The sequence below is a fragment of the Schistosoma haematobium genome, chromosome 6 (genome assembly GCF_000699445.3).
Source record: "Schistosoma haematobium chromosome 6, whole genome shotgun sequence".
Taxonomy (NCBI): domain Eukaryota; kingdom Metazoa; phylum Platyhelminthes; class Trematoda; order Strigeidida; family Schistosomatidae; genus Schistosoma; species Schistosoma haematobium.
This window is the reverse complement of record NC_067201.1, coordinates 25,220,106-25,238,275: the sequence shown is the minus strand read 5'-3', so window position 1 is coordinate 25,238,275 and position 18,170 is coordinate 25,220,106. Positions and strand designations below refer to the sequence as shown.

General features: G+C 35.7%; 2 protein-coding genes across 3 annotated transcripts; both read right to left on the bottom strand.

Moving 5' to 3' along the window:
- Positions 1 to 450: 450 nt before the first annotated feature.
- MS3_00008888 (uncharacterized protein) lies at positions 451 to 5,191 on the bottom strand. Its single transcript, XM_051217237.1, has one exon. The coding sequence runs from the start codon at positions 4,525 to 4,527 to the stop codon at positions 2,977 to 2,979; it is 1,551 nt and encodes a 516-aa protein (XP_051065890.1). The 5' UTR covers positions 4,528 to 5,191; the 3' UTR covers positions 451 to 2,976.
- A 4,548-nt stretch (positions 5,192 to 9,739) lies between these two features.
- MS3_00008887 (uncharacterized protein) lies at positions 9,740 to 17,459 on the bottom strand. Of its 2 annotated transcripts, none has more exons than XM_051217236.1 (6): positions 17,391 to 17,459; positions 15,484 to 15,606; positions 15,383 to 15,447; positions 15,287 to 15,340; positions 13,616 to 13,706; positions 9,740 to 12,122 (listed from the first exon to the last, which is right to left on the bottom strand). In XM_051217236.1, the coding sequence occupies exons 2-6, from the start codon at positions 15,589 to 15,591 to the stop codon at positions 11,850 to 11,852; spliced, it is 591 nt and encodes a 196-aa protein (XP_051065889.1). In that variant the 5' UTR covers positions 15,592 to 15,606; positions 17,391 to 17,459; the 3' UTR covers positions 9,740 to 11,849. The 2 variants fall into 2 exon arrangements, with proteins under 2 accessions (XP_051065889.1, XP_051065888.1); XM_051217235.1 differs by having other exon boundaries at positions 9,740 to 11,242.
- Positions 17,460 to 18,170: the final 711 nt, after the last annotated feature.

Below are 18,170 nucleotides of genomic sequence, written 5' to 3'. Positions count from 1 at the left end.
ATAAATAGATTCTTAGCGACACATTCGTAAAATTTAATTTCAGTGAATATAGAATGAAACATTTGCGGTTATGTCTCAACCATACATAAACCGATTTCTGCCTTTCTTCAGTACTGCATGCAATCGACTGTAATTTCTAATATACATCACTTTTATGCATAACAATATATCAACTGATAATATAGTAGTACATGCTATGAATGTCGGTAGACATGAGTAATATGTATCACCAATCGAATGTGGAATGCCTGAAGGCAGATGGTTGAGAAAATCATAGAGAATAGAACGACAACTGAGAATGATTGATGTGCTAACAAATGAACAGTCAAGTCTGATAAAATTGATTGACATTTTTCAACTGAAGTATTTACTGTATTGTTCTTGGATTTTAAGCAAATACGCAAAATTGTGTATGATTGAGATAAAGTAATTATAATGATAAATACAATCAATGTTATGTAAATTTATTACACAACAAACTATAGTAACAACGTAAACTTAAAATTTGACAGAAATGTAACTTTTTACTGAAAATAAATAAGTAGTATAAAACAATATACAAAAGAGTCGAGGAGAAGACAAGAAGAATAGAGAATGTTAAACAGACTTAACTCAAAAATAAAAGGTCAACTACACTGGAAATGGTGTAAGAGAAGACAAGGATTATAAAAGGAGTATAAATAATAGTGTGAACACAGTTTGAAACCTAGTCACTCTGGAATATAATCCAATATTACCAGTGTAGGTTTAAGGTGAGAACAAAGTGTTTTTGAATACACAAAGGGGATTTGAATTTTCGTGATCCGATTGTTCGAAATGTATTGTGCTAATATATCACATAGTTCTGATAATCTTCGTTATCATTCAAATTTATCAAAGGTACTAATTGCTTTGTACGAAATTCACAATGAATTATAACATCAATCTCCAATGTTTGACATACTCTTGTTTGTGAAGTTTAAAAAATTTTCCAAACTTAACCAACATCATAATATTTTGCACAACATGACACAAATTGCATGAATAGACAGAGTTAAGGGCAGTGTGTATGTGTCTTGAAATGTAGTAAGTGTTATGTTTCTTTATTGCTTGAATGCGATTACTGATGCGTCTTACTCGAACGAACGAAGGATCAATGATTCAGCGACTCGATAGCTATTCTGGTTCGTTGTCCCCAACTCTGCTAACTCGATCAAGAAGTCTGGGTAAGATGTAGAAAGTGTATTCTACAGACAAACAGCAGATAACAAGTCAAATCAAACACACAAATCAAGCGTATTTATACAATTATTTACAATCGATATTGTCATAGAAAATTTTTAAACATTAATCAACGAGTTCATTAATTGACCTATTTGCGCATTTAATCGATAGTTCATCAATTGACCTATTTGCGCATTTACTCGATAGTTCATCAATTGACCCCAATAAAAATCTCTAGCATTTAATCGATAAGATGATCGATAAGATAAAATTTAAATATATGAGTCTGGGGATCTATCGTCCCCAACACTCCTCCCCTTTTTAATAGTGGGCTTTCCTGGGGTCAACCTGCATCCTGACTGTTGCTCGCCGTTCTCGGATAGGCCACCGTCTGGGACGTGTTTCAGCCTGTTGTTGAGGTTTTTCTTTTGGTGGAGTTGCCGGTAAGTTGAATGTGTCTAGCAGGATGTCAAGAGGGATATTTGATTCTGTTGATGGGCGGTCTGGGGCTAACCGTTTGCGTAACTGATTCCGATGGCGTTGCCACCTGTCACTGCCTACCTCAACTTCGTACATGACTCGGCCAACTCTTCTGACCACTCGCGCTTCTGTCCATGGACTATGGGTCGGTCTGTAATCACGGGCAAACACCGGACATCCCACTTAGTACGTGGATTGCTTTTCAAACTTTGTCCGTACTGGTGTAGTTGCATTACTTGGATGCATCAGGCTGTGGATCGTCTTCAGTCTTCTTCCCATTAGGATCTCTGCTGGGGACTTTCGCTCAGGCAACGTCTCATTTGGCGTTGTTCGATACACGTATAAGAAATTTTGCAACGCGTCTGCTGGCGTCCCCTCCCCTTTTGACTTAGCCAAGGCTCTTTTAAACGTATCCACAAACCTTTCTGCTTGCCTATTCGACTGCGAGTGGTATGGTGGCGAGCGTAAGTACTTTATGGCTAGTCGTTGACATAATGACTGGAATTGGCTGGCGGTGAACTGTGAACCGTTGTCAGATGCAATAGCGTCTGGTATACCATTTCGGGAGAAAATTTCTGTGAGGATCTCTATTGTTTTAGTTGTCGTTGGCGGTATGATAGGGTTGATTTCAGGCCATTTCGAAAGGGCGTCGACTACAACTAGATACATGGTTCCGTTAATCGGGCCTGCAAAGTCGACGTGTATTCTGGACCAAGGATGATCAGGTTGTGGCCATGAAACTGGTGGAACTTTGGCGTTCATTTTTGCCGCTTGCTGACACTGCATACATTTCCCAACCAATTCTGTTATATGTTGATCCATTAGCGGCCAATACGCATGACTCCTGGCTATGGATTTCATTCGTCTAACCCCCGGATGACCAAGGTGGAACTGTTTCAGTACTTTTGCACGAAGGGACTCTGGCACAACCACTCTCTCTTCGAACATCAAGCAGTCGTTCACAATGCATAGAGAATCCCACCGCCGATACAGCTGTTTTATATCACCATCAAACTTCTTAGTCGGCCAACCGTTGGTGACATAGCTCATAGTTCTCTTGATGATGGGGTCGCTCTTAGAAGCATTTTGTATGTCCGTTGCAGATACCGGCAAAGTTCGTATTGCGGTCGTCAGATAACATTCGGTGTGGTCTTCCGCTAGCAGAGATGCAATTACCGTGTCTTCCTCAGCCTCCAACTGGTCACTAGTGAGTCGTGATAAGGCATCCGCCTGACCGAATTGTTGGGTGCGTCGGTACTGGATCTCGAAATCATACCCCAAGAGTGCTAAAGCTCATCTCTGAAGACGATTTGCTGAATGAGCTGGAATGCCAGATTTCGACCCGAATATTGCGAGTAAAGGCTTGTGATCTGTGAGAAGCGTGAATCTCCGACCGTACAGGAACTTGTGGAAACGGCGCACAGCAAACACAAGTGCAAGCGCTTCTTTTTCTATCTGGCTGCACTTTTTTTCTGCTGGGGTTAGTGTACGGGCTGCATGCATAATGGCTTTTTCCGACGCATCCGGAAACTGATGGGAGATAACAGCGCCTAGGCCATTCGCTGAAGCGTCTGCAGCTACGATGATCGGCATGGCTGGATCGTAGTGTGTCAACAGCAATTCAGAACAAATAATAATGGACTTCAGTTTACAAAAGGCAGTGTCACACTGTTTAGTCCAGTTCCAAGAGCTGTTCTTCTGCAATAAGCTATTGAGTGGAGCGCGAATATCATGCATCGATGGAACGAACGCTGAGTAATAGCTGACAAGTCCCAGGAAGGAACGTAGTGCCGAGACATTAGTGGGAGTGGGCATCAGTTTGATAGCTCGGATATTCTCAGGATCCGGCCTGCGGCCGTCGGCATCGAAAATGAACCCCAAGTATTTTACCGACTGCAAATAAAACTGGCATTTCTCTGGGCGTAACCGGAACCCGTTGTCACTGATGCGTTGCAGTACCAATGTCGTGCGTTCTCGTAGCTGTTCTAATGTCGTTGCTACAATTAAAATGTCATCCAAATAAGCCGCGACTCCCGAGATACCTGATAGGATGGTATCCATTAGTTGTTGGAAAATAGATGGTGCAGTTTTGACTCCGAAAGGTAGACGGTTATACTGGAACAAACCACGATGAGTATTGATAGTTAACAGCTCTCTTGATGCTTCGTCTACTTCCACTTGCAAATAAGCATCAGCTAGATTCAGCTTAGCGAAAAATCTTCCCCCATTCAGCATGGTAAATAGGTCTGCGGAAACAGGCAAGGGATAATGATGTTGTTCCAGAGCTGCATTGAGACCTGTTGAAAAGTCAGCACATATACGTATCGTGCCATTGGCTTTCTTAATAACCACGATAGGTGCTGCCCATACAGAGTAGGAAACGGGAGTAATAACTCCTTGTTGTTGAAGGCGGTTCAATTCTTCATCTACTGTTTGTAATGTTGCATAAGAGACAGGTCTCTTTGGGCGAAAAACAGGCTTAGCCCCAGTTTTCAATCGAAGTGTTGCCTTCATGACAGAGCAGCGACCCAATCCAGGTTGGAAAATAGTTGAAAACTGCGTCATTAGGGTCCTCGTATATGATTCGAAGTCATGTGGTTGTTGTCGCAGTTGGGGTTGTGATACCAGGTTGCATATGGTATTCAACGGGACATCAGCTAAATTTAAGTGATCAAACCAATCTAACCCGAGCAAATTTAGATCAGCTGGCGTTATGTAGCATACCCCAACAAATGCCAAATCACGGAAAGTAACTGTACATTCCATTTTTCCTAGCAGGTGAAGGTAATTACCACACGCAGTACGAGGCTTTTGCGTTGTATGCTGCAAGTTTGGGCCGCCCATTTTGATCCAAGTCTTACGAGAGAGGATAGTGACATCTGATGCTGTATCTATTTGCAATTTAGATGAATGCCCATTAATGTTAACAGTAACAAATTTTCTCTGACTTGGTGATGAGCTTTGACACGAAGATACTAAGCTCAATGAACTGGTGCGGGATCTAGGACGGGTCTTTTTCGTATTTCTGGATTGACTTGGAGTCTTCTTCCTCAGACAAAACCCATCCTTATGACCGATAACCTTACACTTCTTTCATCGATGTTGCTTAAATGGGCAGTTTCGAACGTAGTGCCATGCACCATATTCCCAGCAAGGAGCAGGAGGAGTTGCTATTTGCGATGCCATCTACTGATGGTGCCGTGGTTGAACTAGACGTGCTTGGCTGTAAGGGAGGCGTAACCTTGGTCTCCATTAACATTTCATCAATTTTAGCTGCTGCTCAACTAACAGTTCAAGTTTGGCAGGGTCCATAATCGAAAAACCACCGTCGCCAATTTGTTATGTTTCGTTATTGCTTGAATGCGATTACTGATGCGTCTTACTCGAACGAACGAAGGATCAATGATTCAGCGACTCGATAGCTATTCTGGTTCGTTGTCCCCAACTCTGCTAACTCGATCAAGAAGTCTGGGTAAGATGTAGAAAGTGTATTCTACAGACAAACAGCAGATAACAAGTCAAATCAAACACACAAATCAAGCGTATTTATACAATTATTTACAATCGATATTGTCATAGAAAATTTTTAAACATTAATCAACGAGTTCATTAATTGACCTATTTGCGCATTTAATCGATAGTTCATCAATTGACCTATTTGCGCATTTACTCGATAGTTCATCAATTGACCCCAATAAAAATCTCTAGCATTTAATCGATAAGATGATCGATAAGATAAAATTTAAATATATGAGTCTGGGGATCTATCGTCCCCAACAGTAAGGCAGAGGCAACTATTTGAATTACTAAGCAAAGTTGGTTGGTGGCTGGTAGTGAAATCCAGAACGCGCGTTTCGTCCTATTTGAGACTCGTCAGCTAGATGTACTTTCATCCCAGAGTTGATTTTCGAGTCATGGAGTGAAAATAAACTATCGGAAGCAGGTAAATTGTTAGACACAATCCATCTTTGTTAGTAATGCTTGTAAATTAGGCAATATCGAGGCAATACGCACATTATGTACATACACCGATAAGACACTGATCCATTGCAGTCCTAAATATCAATGTGAAGATTTAAACAAACTATATAAACTGTAATTAACTTCTTTTATTTAACTGGATTGAGTAGACTTGAACGTTAACACAATTGAAGTGCTGTAGTAAATGAGTTCAAAAATAGTGATCGCTTACCACTTATACTCGAAAACAAGGAACCACTGAAATTCCCACGACGCGAAAATAAGATGACAAAGACTGATACAAGTGAAGATTTATTAAGGACCAAAACATTACGACGACCGCCCTAGTCGAAAAGACACTCATTTATATATTGACTGTATACTCATTTTTTTAATAATTAGGAAAAAATCACATATATGAAAAATACTTAGTTATAACAAATCACATGCTGAGTGTAGTTCATGTTAACTTAATACAATAATATCGTATGTTATACAGGATAAAATATCACACTGGGAAGAACAAACAAATACTACACTGAGTAATCATCACATTGAATTAAAAAAACGTCAGTCAGCAACAACGTAGTAGTAGGCATATATATGTAGCGGTCCAAGTTGCCGTACCTCATTAGCATAAAACGAAATTAATGTTGAACAAAAATCATGATGAGTAAATCAATCTTATTATAACTTTTCATCCCGTCACATCAATCACTTCTTGTTATGTGACTGTCATTTCATATTACAAATTAGGTTTAGCAGGTGATTAATCACTGATTCATGACATGACTATTCTGTAATTTCCAAGAATTCTCCAAAGACATGCATCCAATCAGCACCAACAAACGTGTGAATCACTTGAGCTACAATCTCTTTTGAAATTAATTTTATCAAACTAATTTAGATTCACAATTAACATATCTCATATTTTGCGACTGAATATTGTTCTCAATATTGGACTTAATTGGTGAGTATGGATGACAAGACTTAAAGACAAAATAGTGATTGCTCTCTCACCAAGTGATTATACCGTCGTTTTCAAGGATAACTGCCACTATATTTTCACTGGCATGACTCACTCATGTATTATGTATTATGTAATGTTATCAAAACAACATGACAAAAATTTTCACAATGCTTACAAGAAGCCGAAAATCCAGAGAAATATGAACCAGATGTGCATGCAGATGATGTCGGCCCAGTACGAGGAAGAATGTTTTTAGTCATGGTGGACACACTCACGAAATGGTCACAAATTTATACTATGGTAATTTGCACAGCCAGTGAAACAATCAGCAAGTTATCTGAACCGCTTAGCTACTTCGTAGTTCCGGAATCATTATTGATCGACAACTGCTCACAATTCACTTCAGAATCATTCAAGCACTTCTGTAGCATTAATAGAGTAACAGATTTATAATCTCCACTTATCACCCTCAATCAAATGAAGAGAAGGAGCGGTTTGCTGACATACTTAAAAGAGCATTAGTGAAAGAGTGGACGAAAGAACAAATCTGGTAATCACGAAATTCTTAACAGCTTATAGAACTACACCTAACTCTATTGTTCCAGATAGGAAGACTTAGCTGAATTTATATATGGAAGAAGTACTAGGACTACATTCAGCGCCATGTTGTCACCTAGAGTAATGGATATGTGCGGACAAATTCAGAATATGCGAAGTTCTAACGTAGGTGATAAGGTCACCATTAAGTCATACAATTGGGAAAATCGATGAGGATCTGGAATTTTCGAAGAGAGAATATGAAACGTTTTGTAGAAAGTGCATGTGACATTCAGAACATGGATTAGATACATCAACCAAACACATTGAGTAAAAAGGACATTGAACAGGGCTGACAGGTAAGTGAGTCTTCTACGGGAGATAATCACAAATGTTCCAAGTATAGGAACTTCGGAGGACACAATGAAGAACAATAGGGGGGAAGTTCGAAGTCGAGGACACTAAGGAGTTTGGATTGCCGTCCAAAACCGTTCATGGGGCTGAATGTAGTCCCGAAGATATCTTGTTTTTTGAAAGGACGGTGCTGGGGAAACCGTCATGGAATACCTGAAAGCACTGGATGGTCGACTCATCCCATTTTGGGATTGCTCAGCAGCGCGCATTTACGATCCCGCCTCGCGAGATTCAAACTCAGACCTATCAAACTGATAGATAATTTTATAATAAAAGATTACGTCCGTATGTTGTAACTTTTAGAGAACATATACACAGTACTGAGGATTTCAGTTCGTTAATAGTTGAGATCATGAGTCAATTGAAGCTAGATTATAATGGAAAACCTGGAGGTATTTCTTAGAGTTCTAGTGAGAAGCAGTGTCCAATCGAGTTTAACCGCGTATGTTGTGAGATAGTAACTAACTCAAGACAATGGTGGATGTATTGCTCAATTTCGTGGATTGGCTGAAGTTAGATATAACCATATTTGGATGCAGGCTCAGTGGTGTAGAGTTTGATCGCACGCGCGCGCGACTCATAGGTACTGTGTCGGAGTCTCGTGAGGCGGGGTCGTAGACGCGCACCGCTGAGGAGTCCCACAATAGGATGAAACGGCCGCTCAATTGACACATGATCTCAACTATTGAAATTACTATAATATCCACAAAAATCCCTTCTGGTATATGTAATTGTGAGATTGTAAAGCAAATATATAAATAGTTACTTTATTGACATTATGAACTTCACGACGCATCGCAACTATCAATAATTGTCATCAGTTATACCTCAATACGATTAAAATGCAACAGTAAATCATGTATACATAATTCTCGATAATATTTTTTTCTGTGTATTATATAATCAATTAAGTACATCAGTAATTATTATCGGCTTGTGGAATTCATTGAAAATCACTTTCAAATGTGGACATCAATATTGCAGCATCAGAATAACTTCAAACCTATGGGATAGTCCTTTATTTGTGATGGTTGAATCTCATTTTCTACAGTTGTATATGTATGCACAAATAAACTTTAGTGAGACTTCGTTTTGTCTCCCAATATCAACACTTTTCTGCTACGATCAGTGATTACTTTTGTCGATAAAATGAGAGATAGAGATGCTCTGAGTACTGAACAATTGACATTACAATGATATTTCATCAATGATCACTGAAATAATCATGCTTAAATGGATGGACATTACAATACACTATTTATGAAAAGATTTATCACGATTTATCTTGATGTAATAATAATAATAACTTGAGACGAAAAGGCGAACTAAGAACTTTTTTCCCAAAGTCAGCGTGATCGTTGTTGAATATCACTGAAGTGAATAAATGTTCACTTGAATCAGTCTTTGATGTTGTTACTTTGAGTCTTGTGAATTGTAGTGGTTCTTTGATTTTGGGTATAAGTAGTATGGCTACAAGGATATAATACTACTTAATAGTAGTCGAGTAAAAAAAAATGTACATTCTTCGTCAGATAAACCATATAAGCGTGAACTACTGTATTATAACGGCTGATAAAAGTATTATATTTATGCGCATATGCTATTAATACATGCTGAGCAATCCACAAATGTATTGATTCTCGTATCTCGTCGATAAAACTAAGGAATCAACTGGCATTCTAATTTGAACACGTAACAGTAAATGTCTTCACGAAATATGTAAATATAGGTTGAAGAAAACATCTATTGTGTCGTGGCTGTTAGTTACATATTATCCCTATTTGAATTACACTTTTCCTTGAAAACACGATATTATAACTCTGTGTTCCGATACAACTGAGTTGTATTTGAGAAATTCGACCTAAGTGATTGAGTAAATTCAAGACATTGTTTACTTAATTGGTGATTCATTCAGGAATGAATTTACTCAACGTAATGTAAGAAATATGCACTATAATCTGTAGATTATATGAAGATATTCACGAATGTGCTTGTCTCTCACTCCTTTCGCTTAATCTTCCTATTTGTTCACCTACATTTATAAGAGACTTGATTCATACTAATGTGAATAAATCGTTTGTTCAGGTAGTAAGATTGTTTAATATTTTACGTGATTGTTATATACTACTGATTAATTCAACAGTAGCTGGTGTAAAAACATAAAATTCACAGAAATGATTTTGTTCAGCGTATAATTTATTACAGATGGAATAAAATCGAACAGATTGGAAATGTCTGAGTGAGAAATCTCATTGCAAATCCATTTGTACTTGAACACAAATTCAGTCTCAAAAGGGTCACAGTTATCTCCTTATAAACAGTAAAACTACCAACACGGCGTGCTATTCGTCTCGTTGATGGTATTGATGAAATCTACCATGCCTACCAAATATAAATTATTTGATAAATCGATGTAAAAGAGAGTATACAGTACTAATACTGCTAACGTCCAATGTGGAAAGAAGACCCGCACTTCTGATTTTCCAACAGTAAATTGACTGAAACAGATTGTTATCTGTTAGGAGAAATTCAAAAATATACGTGTCACGAATTTCGATTAATGCAAAAGCTGAATGTTATGATACTCCACAAATAACACATGCATATATTAACACTAAAAATATTACATTGCTGAAATGGGTCATTGAAACACAGATCTACATCCATATGCAACCATATAAGTAGTATTTTTAGTTTTGCAAGTAAATGCAAATATATGTAATGGTAATTCATTTTTACGTTTAAGAAAACAATGTCTCTTACTTAAAACTAGAAGAAAGAGCGAAGCATGATATTAGGTGAATGAATTTACTACTCACATTCACACTTCAACAAACCGCTACTATGTGCATACAGTAGCGAATTCTCTTATCATTCTAAACGACTGATTGTACAGTTGACCAATTAGGAAGACTAGTTTTGCTGTGTATATAAATACATAAGTGCATGTTACTCACAAGAAATAATAATATGTCAGCACCTACATCGAGAGCGATCAGTGCAACCTAAAATCCAAAGAGAAGTTAACATTTAACAAATGGATATGATGTAGACATTTATCAATATCAAAATGTGACTGAATCAAACGAATTGAACTGCCTATTTAGGTAGAACTCATCTTTAAATTTCTGTAAACTCACACGTTTACTGTTTAAAAGAAGAATAATGCATCTCATGTAATGGAGAGAATTGATTTCAGTCCGCCTGATTTATATTGTTCTACACATTATGGTGTGCGGTAGTAGTAAACATTAATCACAACTAATTTCCATTTACTGATGGAGGAAAGACGTTTAGATGACGACCGTGATTCAATCGTGTACATGTATCATTTGCAATGTGTTATGGTCACGTCAGTGAAAATTGAAGGAGTTTGTTGATTGAATATGTGAATGGAGGAAGTATTATTGAGCAGTCCTTGTTAGTGAAAAATGTATATCTTATACACAGAACTATATTTGTAAAATCTTTTATACATTCATGGAAATCAATGTGCATAATAAAGTTTAAGTTCAAATGAATTGATGTGTGATTACGTAACGCATTCTGCTGTAATCGAGAAACGTATTACACGTTGAGAATTATCAGAATTGGTTGAACGTAATCGATAATTCCTAAAAAAATTCTATCGAATCAATTCTTTGTTCGTTATTTTCCCAAAACTGATTACTGACCTACCTGAGATAAGTATTATATAAGTATGTCAGTTAGAAAACTTCTATAATTCTATGTACATAGTTAAGTAAATTAATACAAATGCCTTCTGAAAACAAACCAGCTTCATAGGCGTTTACTTAAATTGAAAACTTGTGAGTAGACTCAGTATTCAATTGTCATCTACTGTGTATTGGGAGTATTGTCCAAGCCATCTGTGTTTGAAGTGTGTGTTTATTTTTCATGGATTTGCATGAAACAAGTGTTTATATTAATAATAAGTAGTTTGTTAATAAAACAGTTTCATTCATCGACATACCCAAAGCTTTAAAACATAAAATACAATCGCAGCTGCCACAAAAGCAGTGGAAAGAATCATAATGTGACGACGGACCACCGGTGAACTCGAGGAAGCTGTAAGAGGCTCAGAAGGAGCCGAAGACGTTCCACCCAATCACCTTTCGGAAGAATGTTCTAGAATTTCAACGTGTAGCTTCCCGATTGGATAATGCTAATAACCCCCTGTACGCGGATTGAAAGACCGTAATGATGATTTTGTTCTCACTAAAAACTATAAATACCTGACAATTTTGTCCTATGTTTGACACTGTTTGGAATAATATTCCTTTCGTTAGTCTTTTGTCTTCTTATTGCGACTTGGAAGGGTTTGGTGTTCTAGTGCTCGGTTATACGCGGTAGTATCAAGAAAAATCAGCTTTTTCAAGTTATAACACATAATATATATTAGAATTAACAGGAACTGATCAGCTAATCGTGTTCGGATTGCAGCTCCAATGAATATGGAACAAATAAAAGATATCAATGTGATTGCGATGGCAATAACTTTCAAGTACATGCATAGTTTTAAAACCGAAATTCCAATCGCTGTACCGATCCATATCGACTGAAATGTAACACAATTCAATAAAAGTTAAATCATTGATCAACGTTTAGTTAACTCCATACAGAAAGGTTCTTGTACAATATCTATCGACATACATCATGTGTTTACTAGATTATGGTGAGGAAATGTTTACAAGACAGATGATATTTATTTCCTAATCTCAAATAGATTGCTTTAATTTTCATGATATCATTTTCCTGAAAACAATAATGACTTCCCTAATTCAAAAGTCGTTCCATATCTAAACAACATAGAAAGACACGGACGTGTGTTCTTCCCACCTGAACATACATTTCAACAATAGTATTCAGGAAATACATTATGTAAAGTCATCCACCTTGTGACAACGTATGAACAGTCACTCTTGAAGTTTATATATGTATATATTATCATTGTACGGTGTATCTCAACTGATATTTTCGTAATGAGAAAGATACGAACCTACAAATTAAATCTCTATTCCACTTACATCATACTACAGTGGGAAAGTGTATGCATTTATAAAACTGTAAGTCCAGGAGTAACGTCAGTCGTTAATGTTGAGTGGGCAATCTCCATAAAGAAACACTATTCAATATTCCTAGATTGTGCTTAAGTATAAAGGCAAATAAATATGCAATTTTTCAAACATTCTTGTTTGTGAAGTGCAAAATCGATGGTTTGAATGATTTTTACAAGACAAATATAGATGAATGAAACAATGTGAGCCACTTCAATTGATGAGCACTTGGGAGTTACATTATAAATAATTTTTAATACAGTTTTTCTCAAATCATATGTACATCATTGCCTAATGAAAAGTTTAAGTGTTAAAGTAGGTGTATAGATATGGATTCATCTTGAAATATTTGTCCTGAGGATCATCGTTTAATGCATATTTGCTTTTTAATATCGGTAAAAATGTGAGTGGAACTGAGTTCTCTCATATTTTGTTGCCTGACTTGTTTGATGTTTATAGATCAAAGAAAGATTGTTCTTGAGATCAATAAGTAAGTTAGCTTTATTTACATACACTATATCATAATAAGGAATCATATTATATTCATGAGTGTAATCACATTCCTAGTTAAACACAAATTTTCATCAAAGAAGGGTTGGGGAGTTTATTAAGTTATTGATTGAGATCATGAATCGGTTGAAAGACCGTTTAGTATTATTGTGGGACTCCTCAGCAGTGCGCACACATGATCCCGCTCGCAGGATTCGAACCTACGCCCTTCAGTCTCCCGCGCGAACGCTCAACCTAATAGACCACTGAGCCGGCATCCAACGGTGATAATGTTTAACTTCAAACAATCCACAAAATTTAACGACCATCTTCGATTGTACTGAGGTAGAAACCTGTCTCTACCTAACACGGATTAGCTCCACTGGTCACGGCTATCTCACTAGAACTCCGAGAATTCCCTCATGATTTCAATCAATAACAAATTTTCATGTATTCAAAAAGTTCAACAACTGGTAAAGTAAATACAAAAATTGACAGTTCTTACGTAAATAACCAGAAGATAAATATTCAATGGATGTTCATCTCTAATTTTTCGATAGAATATAATCAACATTGCTAATGCAAAAGCAGACCAACTACAAAATAGATCAAAATGAATTAGTGTAATATTTAAATGTCATTGTCATATGAATGTACTTCTAAACACAAGTCAATCATACTAAATAAAACCACTTATTATTACAATATGAGCGAATAGTTGAGATAAAGCTATTCAGATGATTCATTGTTCATGCGTGATATTAGACGAGAATATATAATGTTATCTTGGTCAATTATGAATGTTCCAGATATAGTTTGATTACTATCTTGTGTTTCTAAGTAGCTGTTCTATTCAATCTAAATGGCCTGATTGAATATGACTTTGACTAAGGGGTGATGACAACACTGAATAAAATGAGGCTTTTAGTTCAAAAATAACATGTAGATTAAAAATTAAGACAAGCACCACACAGTATAGAAAAGGTGAACTATGGTTTATTATGAATTGTAATATAGGTTATAAGATTTTTTGAATGGCAAGGCTTATACGAATGGTAAAGTTATCGTTATTCAGATAGTATGCATGTCCGACTGTATATTTGACAATGAGTGACTGACAGCTAACAATAGTCTCCAAAACTCATTATCCGTGGATATTTCAATATTTCGATTCAACACCAATCAAATTTTCATCAATGTCTTTGAAATACTTGAATTAAAGTAATAATAAGTTGATAATTTGAAACCAAATGACTGGCCAAAACATCATTTAAGTGTGTCATGCTGCCTAATTATGAGAATAAGAAGCGATTACAACCATACTAGGTCATATCATTCTACAGTTCAAAGAAAGATTTTATACAAACTCTGGATTGATATGATGAGTTAATTCTAAATCTGTGTTAATGAAATAATTAACGAAGTGTTCTCTTTCCTTATTTTATGTCTGAATGGGTATATTCCGTTTCATGAAATAGTTGTCTCTGCTTTACAAGCTCTTCTTCATTATAAATGTCAACCCGCATCGAACTTGATTCGATATCACTAAATAAAATGCGTCAAACAAATCTTATAATAAAAATCATGTAATACGTTTACACAACTCAAAGCCTAATTGTCAAGTTATGTAACACTTAGACAATTCAATGACATTCATACATAAGATGAAGGAACTCACTCTTACTAACGTAACAATGACAGATTAATGTTTAATATTAAACATTTGATTGGAATATAAAATGAGAAATGACATGAAAGTGTTCAGTACTACATCATTGAATGGTTTTATGAGATGACCATGCTATGAAATGTGAGTATAATGCTTTTTAACGTTAGTTCAATTTCAGATGTGCATTACTCCATATTTTACTGATCACCCACATCCGCCTACAAATGTAATGTGGGATTCAAAACGTGCGTTTTGTTCTATTTGAGACTCGTCAGCTTGATGAACTTGCTTGTGATGTAAGTTAGTATCGAGGCGATCCACATATCTGAATAAAAGACTGATCGATCACAGTCCTGAACATATGATGATATACGTTTATGACCTTATAGCTGGGTACACAGACGAATGCAATGAGCAAACTTTCGGAAAATTTGATTAGAATTTGTTTTATTACATTTAACTCAACAGTTGATGATAATGATAAGATTACAATAATAGAAAACGTACGCCAATACCCAAAGAAAAACTGTCCATGAATTCCATAGATATCCAGCTATGAATCTACAAAATATTTACTCTCATATGGCTTATCGAATAACTTACAGGATTGATAAGATCATTATAATCAACAGAGGAACAGCTATCTCAATTGAGAGAAATATGAAAACCTGAAATCAATAAAGAACTAAAAGTAATCATTGTACCTGTTTCGTATAATATGGTATAATAGAACTATTACTGATGTTATATATATTTGTAATTTTACTTCTTGATTTGTACTTCCATGAACTATTGGAGACATCAGGAAGCATTTTGCGTCAGTGTATCTAATAATAGGAATAATATGATACCATTTTTTTAAAAACATGTTCAAAGATATAAATATAATATCAGATGTGTTTTGTGGATATTATAGTATTTTCAATGGTGGAGTTCGACCAGATATGTTGTGAGATAGTAACTCACTAAAGATAACGGTGGATGTGTCGCTCAATTTCGTGGAGTAGTTGAAGTTAGACATTAACACTGTTGGATGCCGGTTAAGTGCTCGAACGCGAAACCAATAGGTCCTGGGTTGGAAACTCGCGGGGCCGGGGTCATGTGTGCGCACTGCTGAGGAGCCCCACGATAGGACGGAACGGCCGTTCAGTGCTTCCAGGTTTTCCATGGTGATCTAGCTTCAAATGACTCATCATCTTAACCATTGAAATTAATATAAATATAAGACGATATGGTATAAAACATTAAATCATTTGTGTGTGATCACTATGTATCATACGACGCAGTCGGAGTTCCAATACATGTATTATATATGATTAGGTCTATGTTCTTAAGTTGCATTTATAATTAGTTTATATCGTAAAAGTTTATGATTATTTGGTAATAACTGATCACTGTAAATTTTTCTTTGTTGAAAAAATGGTTATCATAGGTCCTTAAGAATTCGACTTTCTTGATTGATAATCATAAGTAATACGAGCTCCTTTGCATGCTTCTATTGTAACAATGATTGGTCATTAAAGTTCTATTTCTCACAAATTTTAAACTGGAAATAATAACCAAAAAAACAAACGGTAAAGCCATAAAGAAGAATATCTAGTTACAATTGTATGATATGAACTACTAATATACTCAGAGTATATTCCCCATACTGTAGGATTCTTTTATACATGTGGAAATAATCTCTTACATATGAATCGGTAACAAATAATTTAACGCACATAATGTTGAATGGTAAGAAAATTCTAAGTATAAGCACATCTAAATGTATTCTTTAGTTGATATGTTAAATACCACTAACATAACTGCACCTGGAACCCCTCTGGAGCTACTGCCGGCTCCAAGCCTGAATAAAGGAGGAGGCTTGAGCATGAGGTTACCGACCCAATCCTGTAGAAAATTAACTCGCTAAAAATACGATAACCAGAAATGAAATACTGCTAACACTAGTATTTTTTCGTTTCCCGAATCGCAGTAAGAGCACGAAGAGAAGACTGAATAAAATTTGATATTTGGCTTGTTCATTGTTTGTATTGAAGTATGTTAATTTAATAGAAAAAACATTGAATAATTAACTGATATTAGTAGTTGAGATTATGAGTCAATTGATGCTAGATCACCAAGGAAAACCTGAAAGCACTGTACGATCGTTTCGTCCTATTGTGGAACTCCTCAGCAGTATGCATCTACGATCCATAATCACGAGATTCGAACCCAAGACCTATCAGTATCGTGTGCGAGTCCAGTAAATATTTATTCATCTATCATTATATAATATTCATTCAATCATTATAGATTAAGATGACAACGACTGAAACGTTTTCGAGTTTTTGATTTACATTCCCATTGCTAATGATGCATGATTTCTTCTCTATGAAAACATGAAAAATTGTGGTTCATGGAATTTAGGAAAAGTAATTTAAAGTAGATGTGATCCATCATTACTTGCTTGACAAATTACAGAAATGTTTATATACATCACAGTCCTACTTGGTTTGTTTATGCTACCACGTATATTAGATTATTCAAACAGATGGAAACAAAATCTTCTTAGAATTCTATTGAGTAATGAAACATTAAACTGCAAATTGGTTAATTTGATAAGACTAACCGTTTGTTTGTGTGTGTGTGTGTTTGTATATTTTTTTGTGAATGGATGATAAACATTATATCTCTTATTGGTATCTCTTATATACAAGATTCCATCAGCAATCTAGTTTAACTGGTGATTAGGAAGAACTATGAACTGTTTAATTGTTTTTTTTTTTGTGTTTTAGTAATCATTGTAATCTAATTTACATAGTTCATCCTATTTATGATTATTGTTTTCTATTTGATGTGTAATAAACCTTTCCGGTAATCTTCAATGAATGTGCTATTCATGTCTTAGTCAACCATGAATTGAGTTTTTCATAGATCATTTTGTAGTTTATTTTGATTTTTTTATTATAGACTTTATGCATAATTCTACCATAAGGATTTAGGTCTTAGGTGGATCCGATGATTATGAATCATTAGTTCTACTACATTATGCCTATTAGTCTCATAATCTATTCAGATGCATTTGTGAGAAGTTTTTGCAACATTTCTCTATACATTTTACAAAAACGCTCATTCAAAGACATCGTAGTTGTTGGCAATATTCATCGAAAAGAATATACATTAGTCAGTTATCTATTTCTGGATCGTTAACATTTAACTGACAGCCACTTAATGTTTATCGCAAAGATCGATCAAGAAATGAAAAAAAGGAATTTCTTAAAATACTTTGTGATGATAATTGAATAATAACAACAACAACAACAACTGAGGTACAATACAATGAGTGGTTTTATTATCAGCTGCTAACAACCATATTTATATTCAAGTGTAATATTAAGATATGATACAA

Bases quoted from the DNA above. Each gene is read 5' to 3' on its own strand.
- MS3_00008888 (XM_051217237.1), bottom strand. From the start codon at position 4,527: ATGGGCGGCCCAAACTTGCAGCATACAACGCAAAAGCCTCGTACTGCG.
- MS3_00008887 (XM_051217236.1), bottom strand. From the start codon at position 15,591: ATGCTTCCTGATGTCTCCAATAGTTCATGGAAGTACAAATCAAGAAGT. The intron at 15,448-15,483 runs GTACAATGATTA...TATTGATTTCAG, and splicing joins TACCATATTATACGAAACAG to GTTTTCATATTTCTCTCAAT. The intron at 13,707-15,286 runs GTACGTTTTCTA...TCTATTTTGTAG, and splicing joins GTTTTTCTTTGGGTATTGGC to TTGGTCTGCTTTTGCATTAG.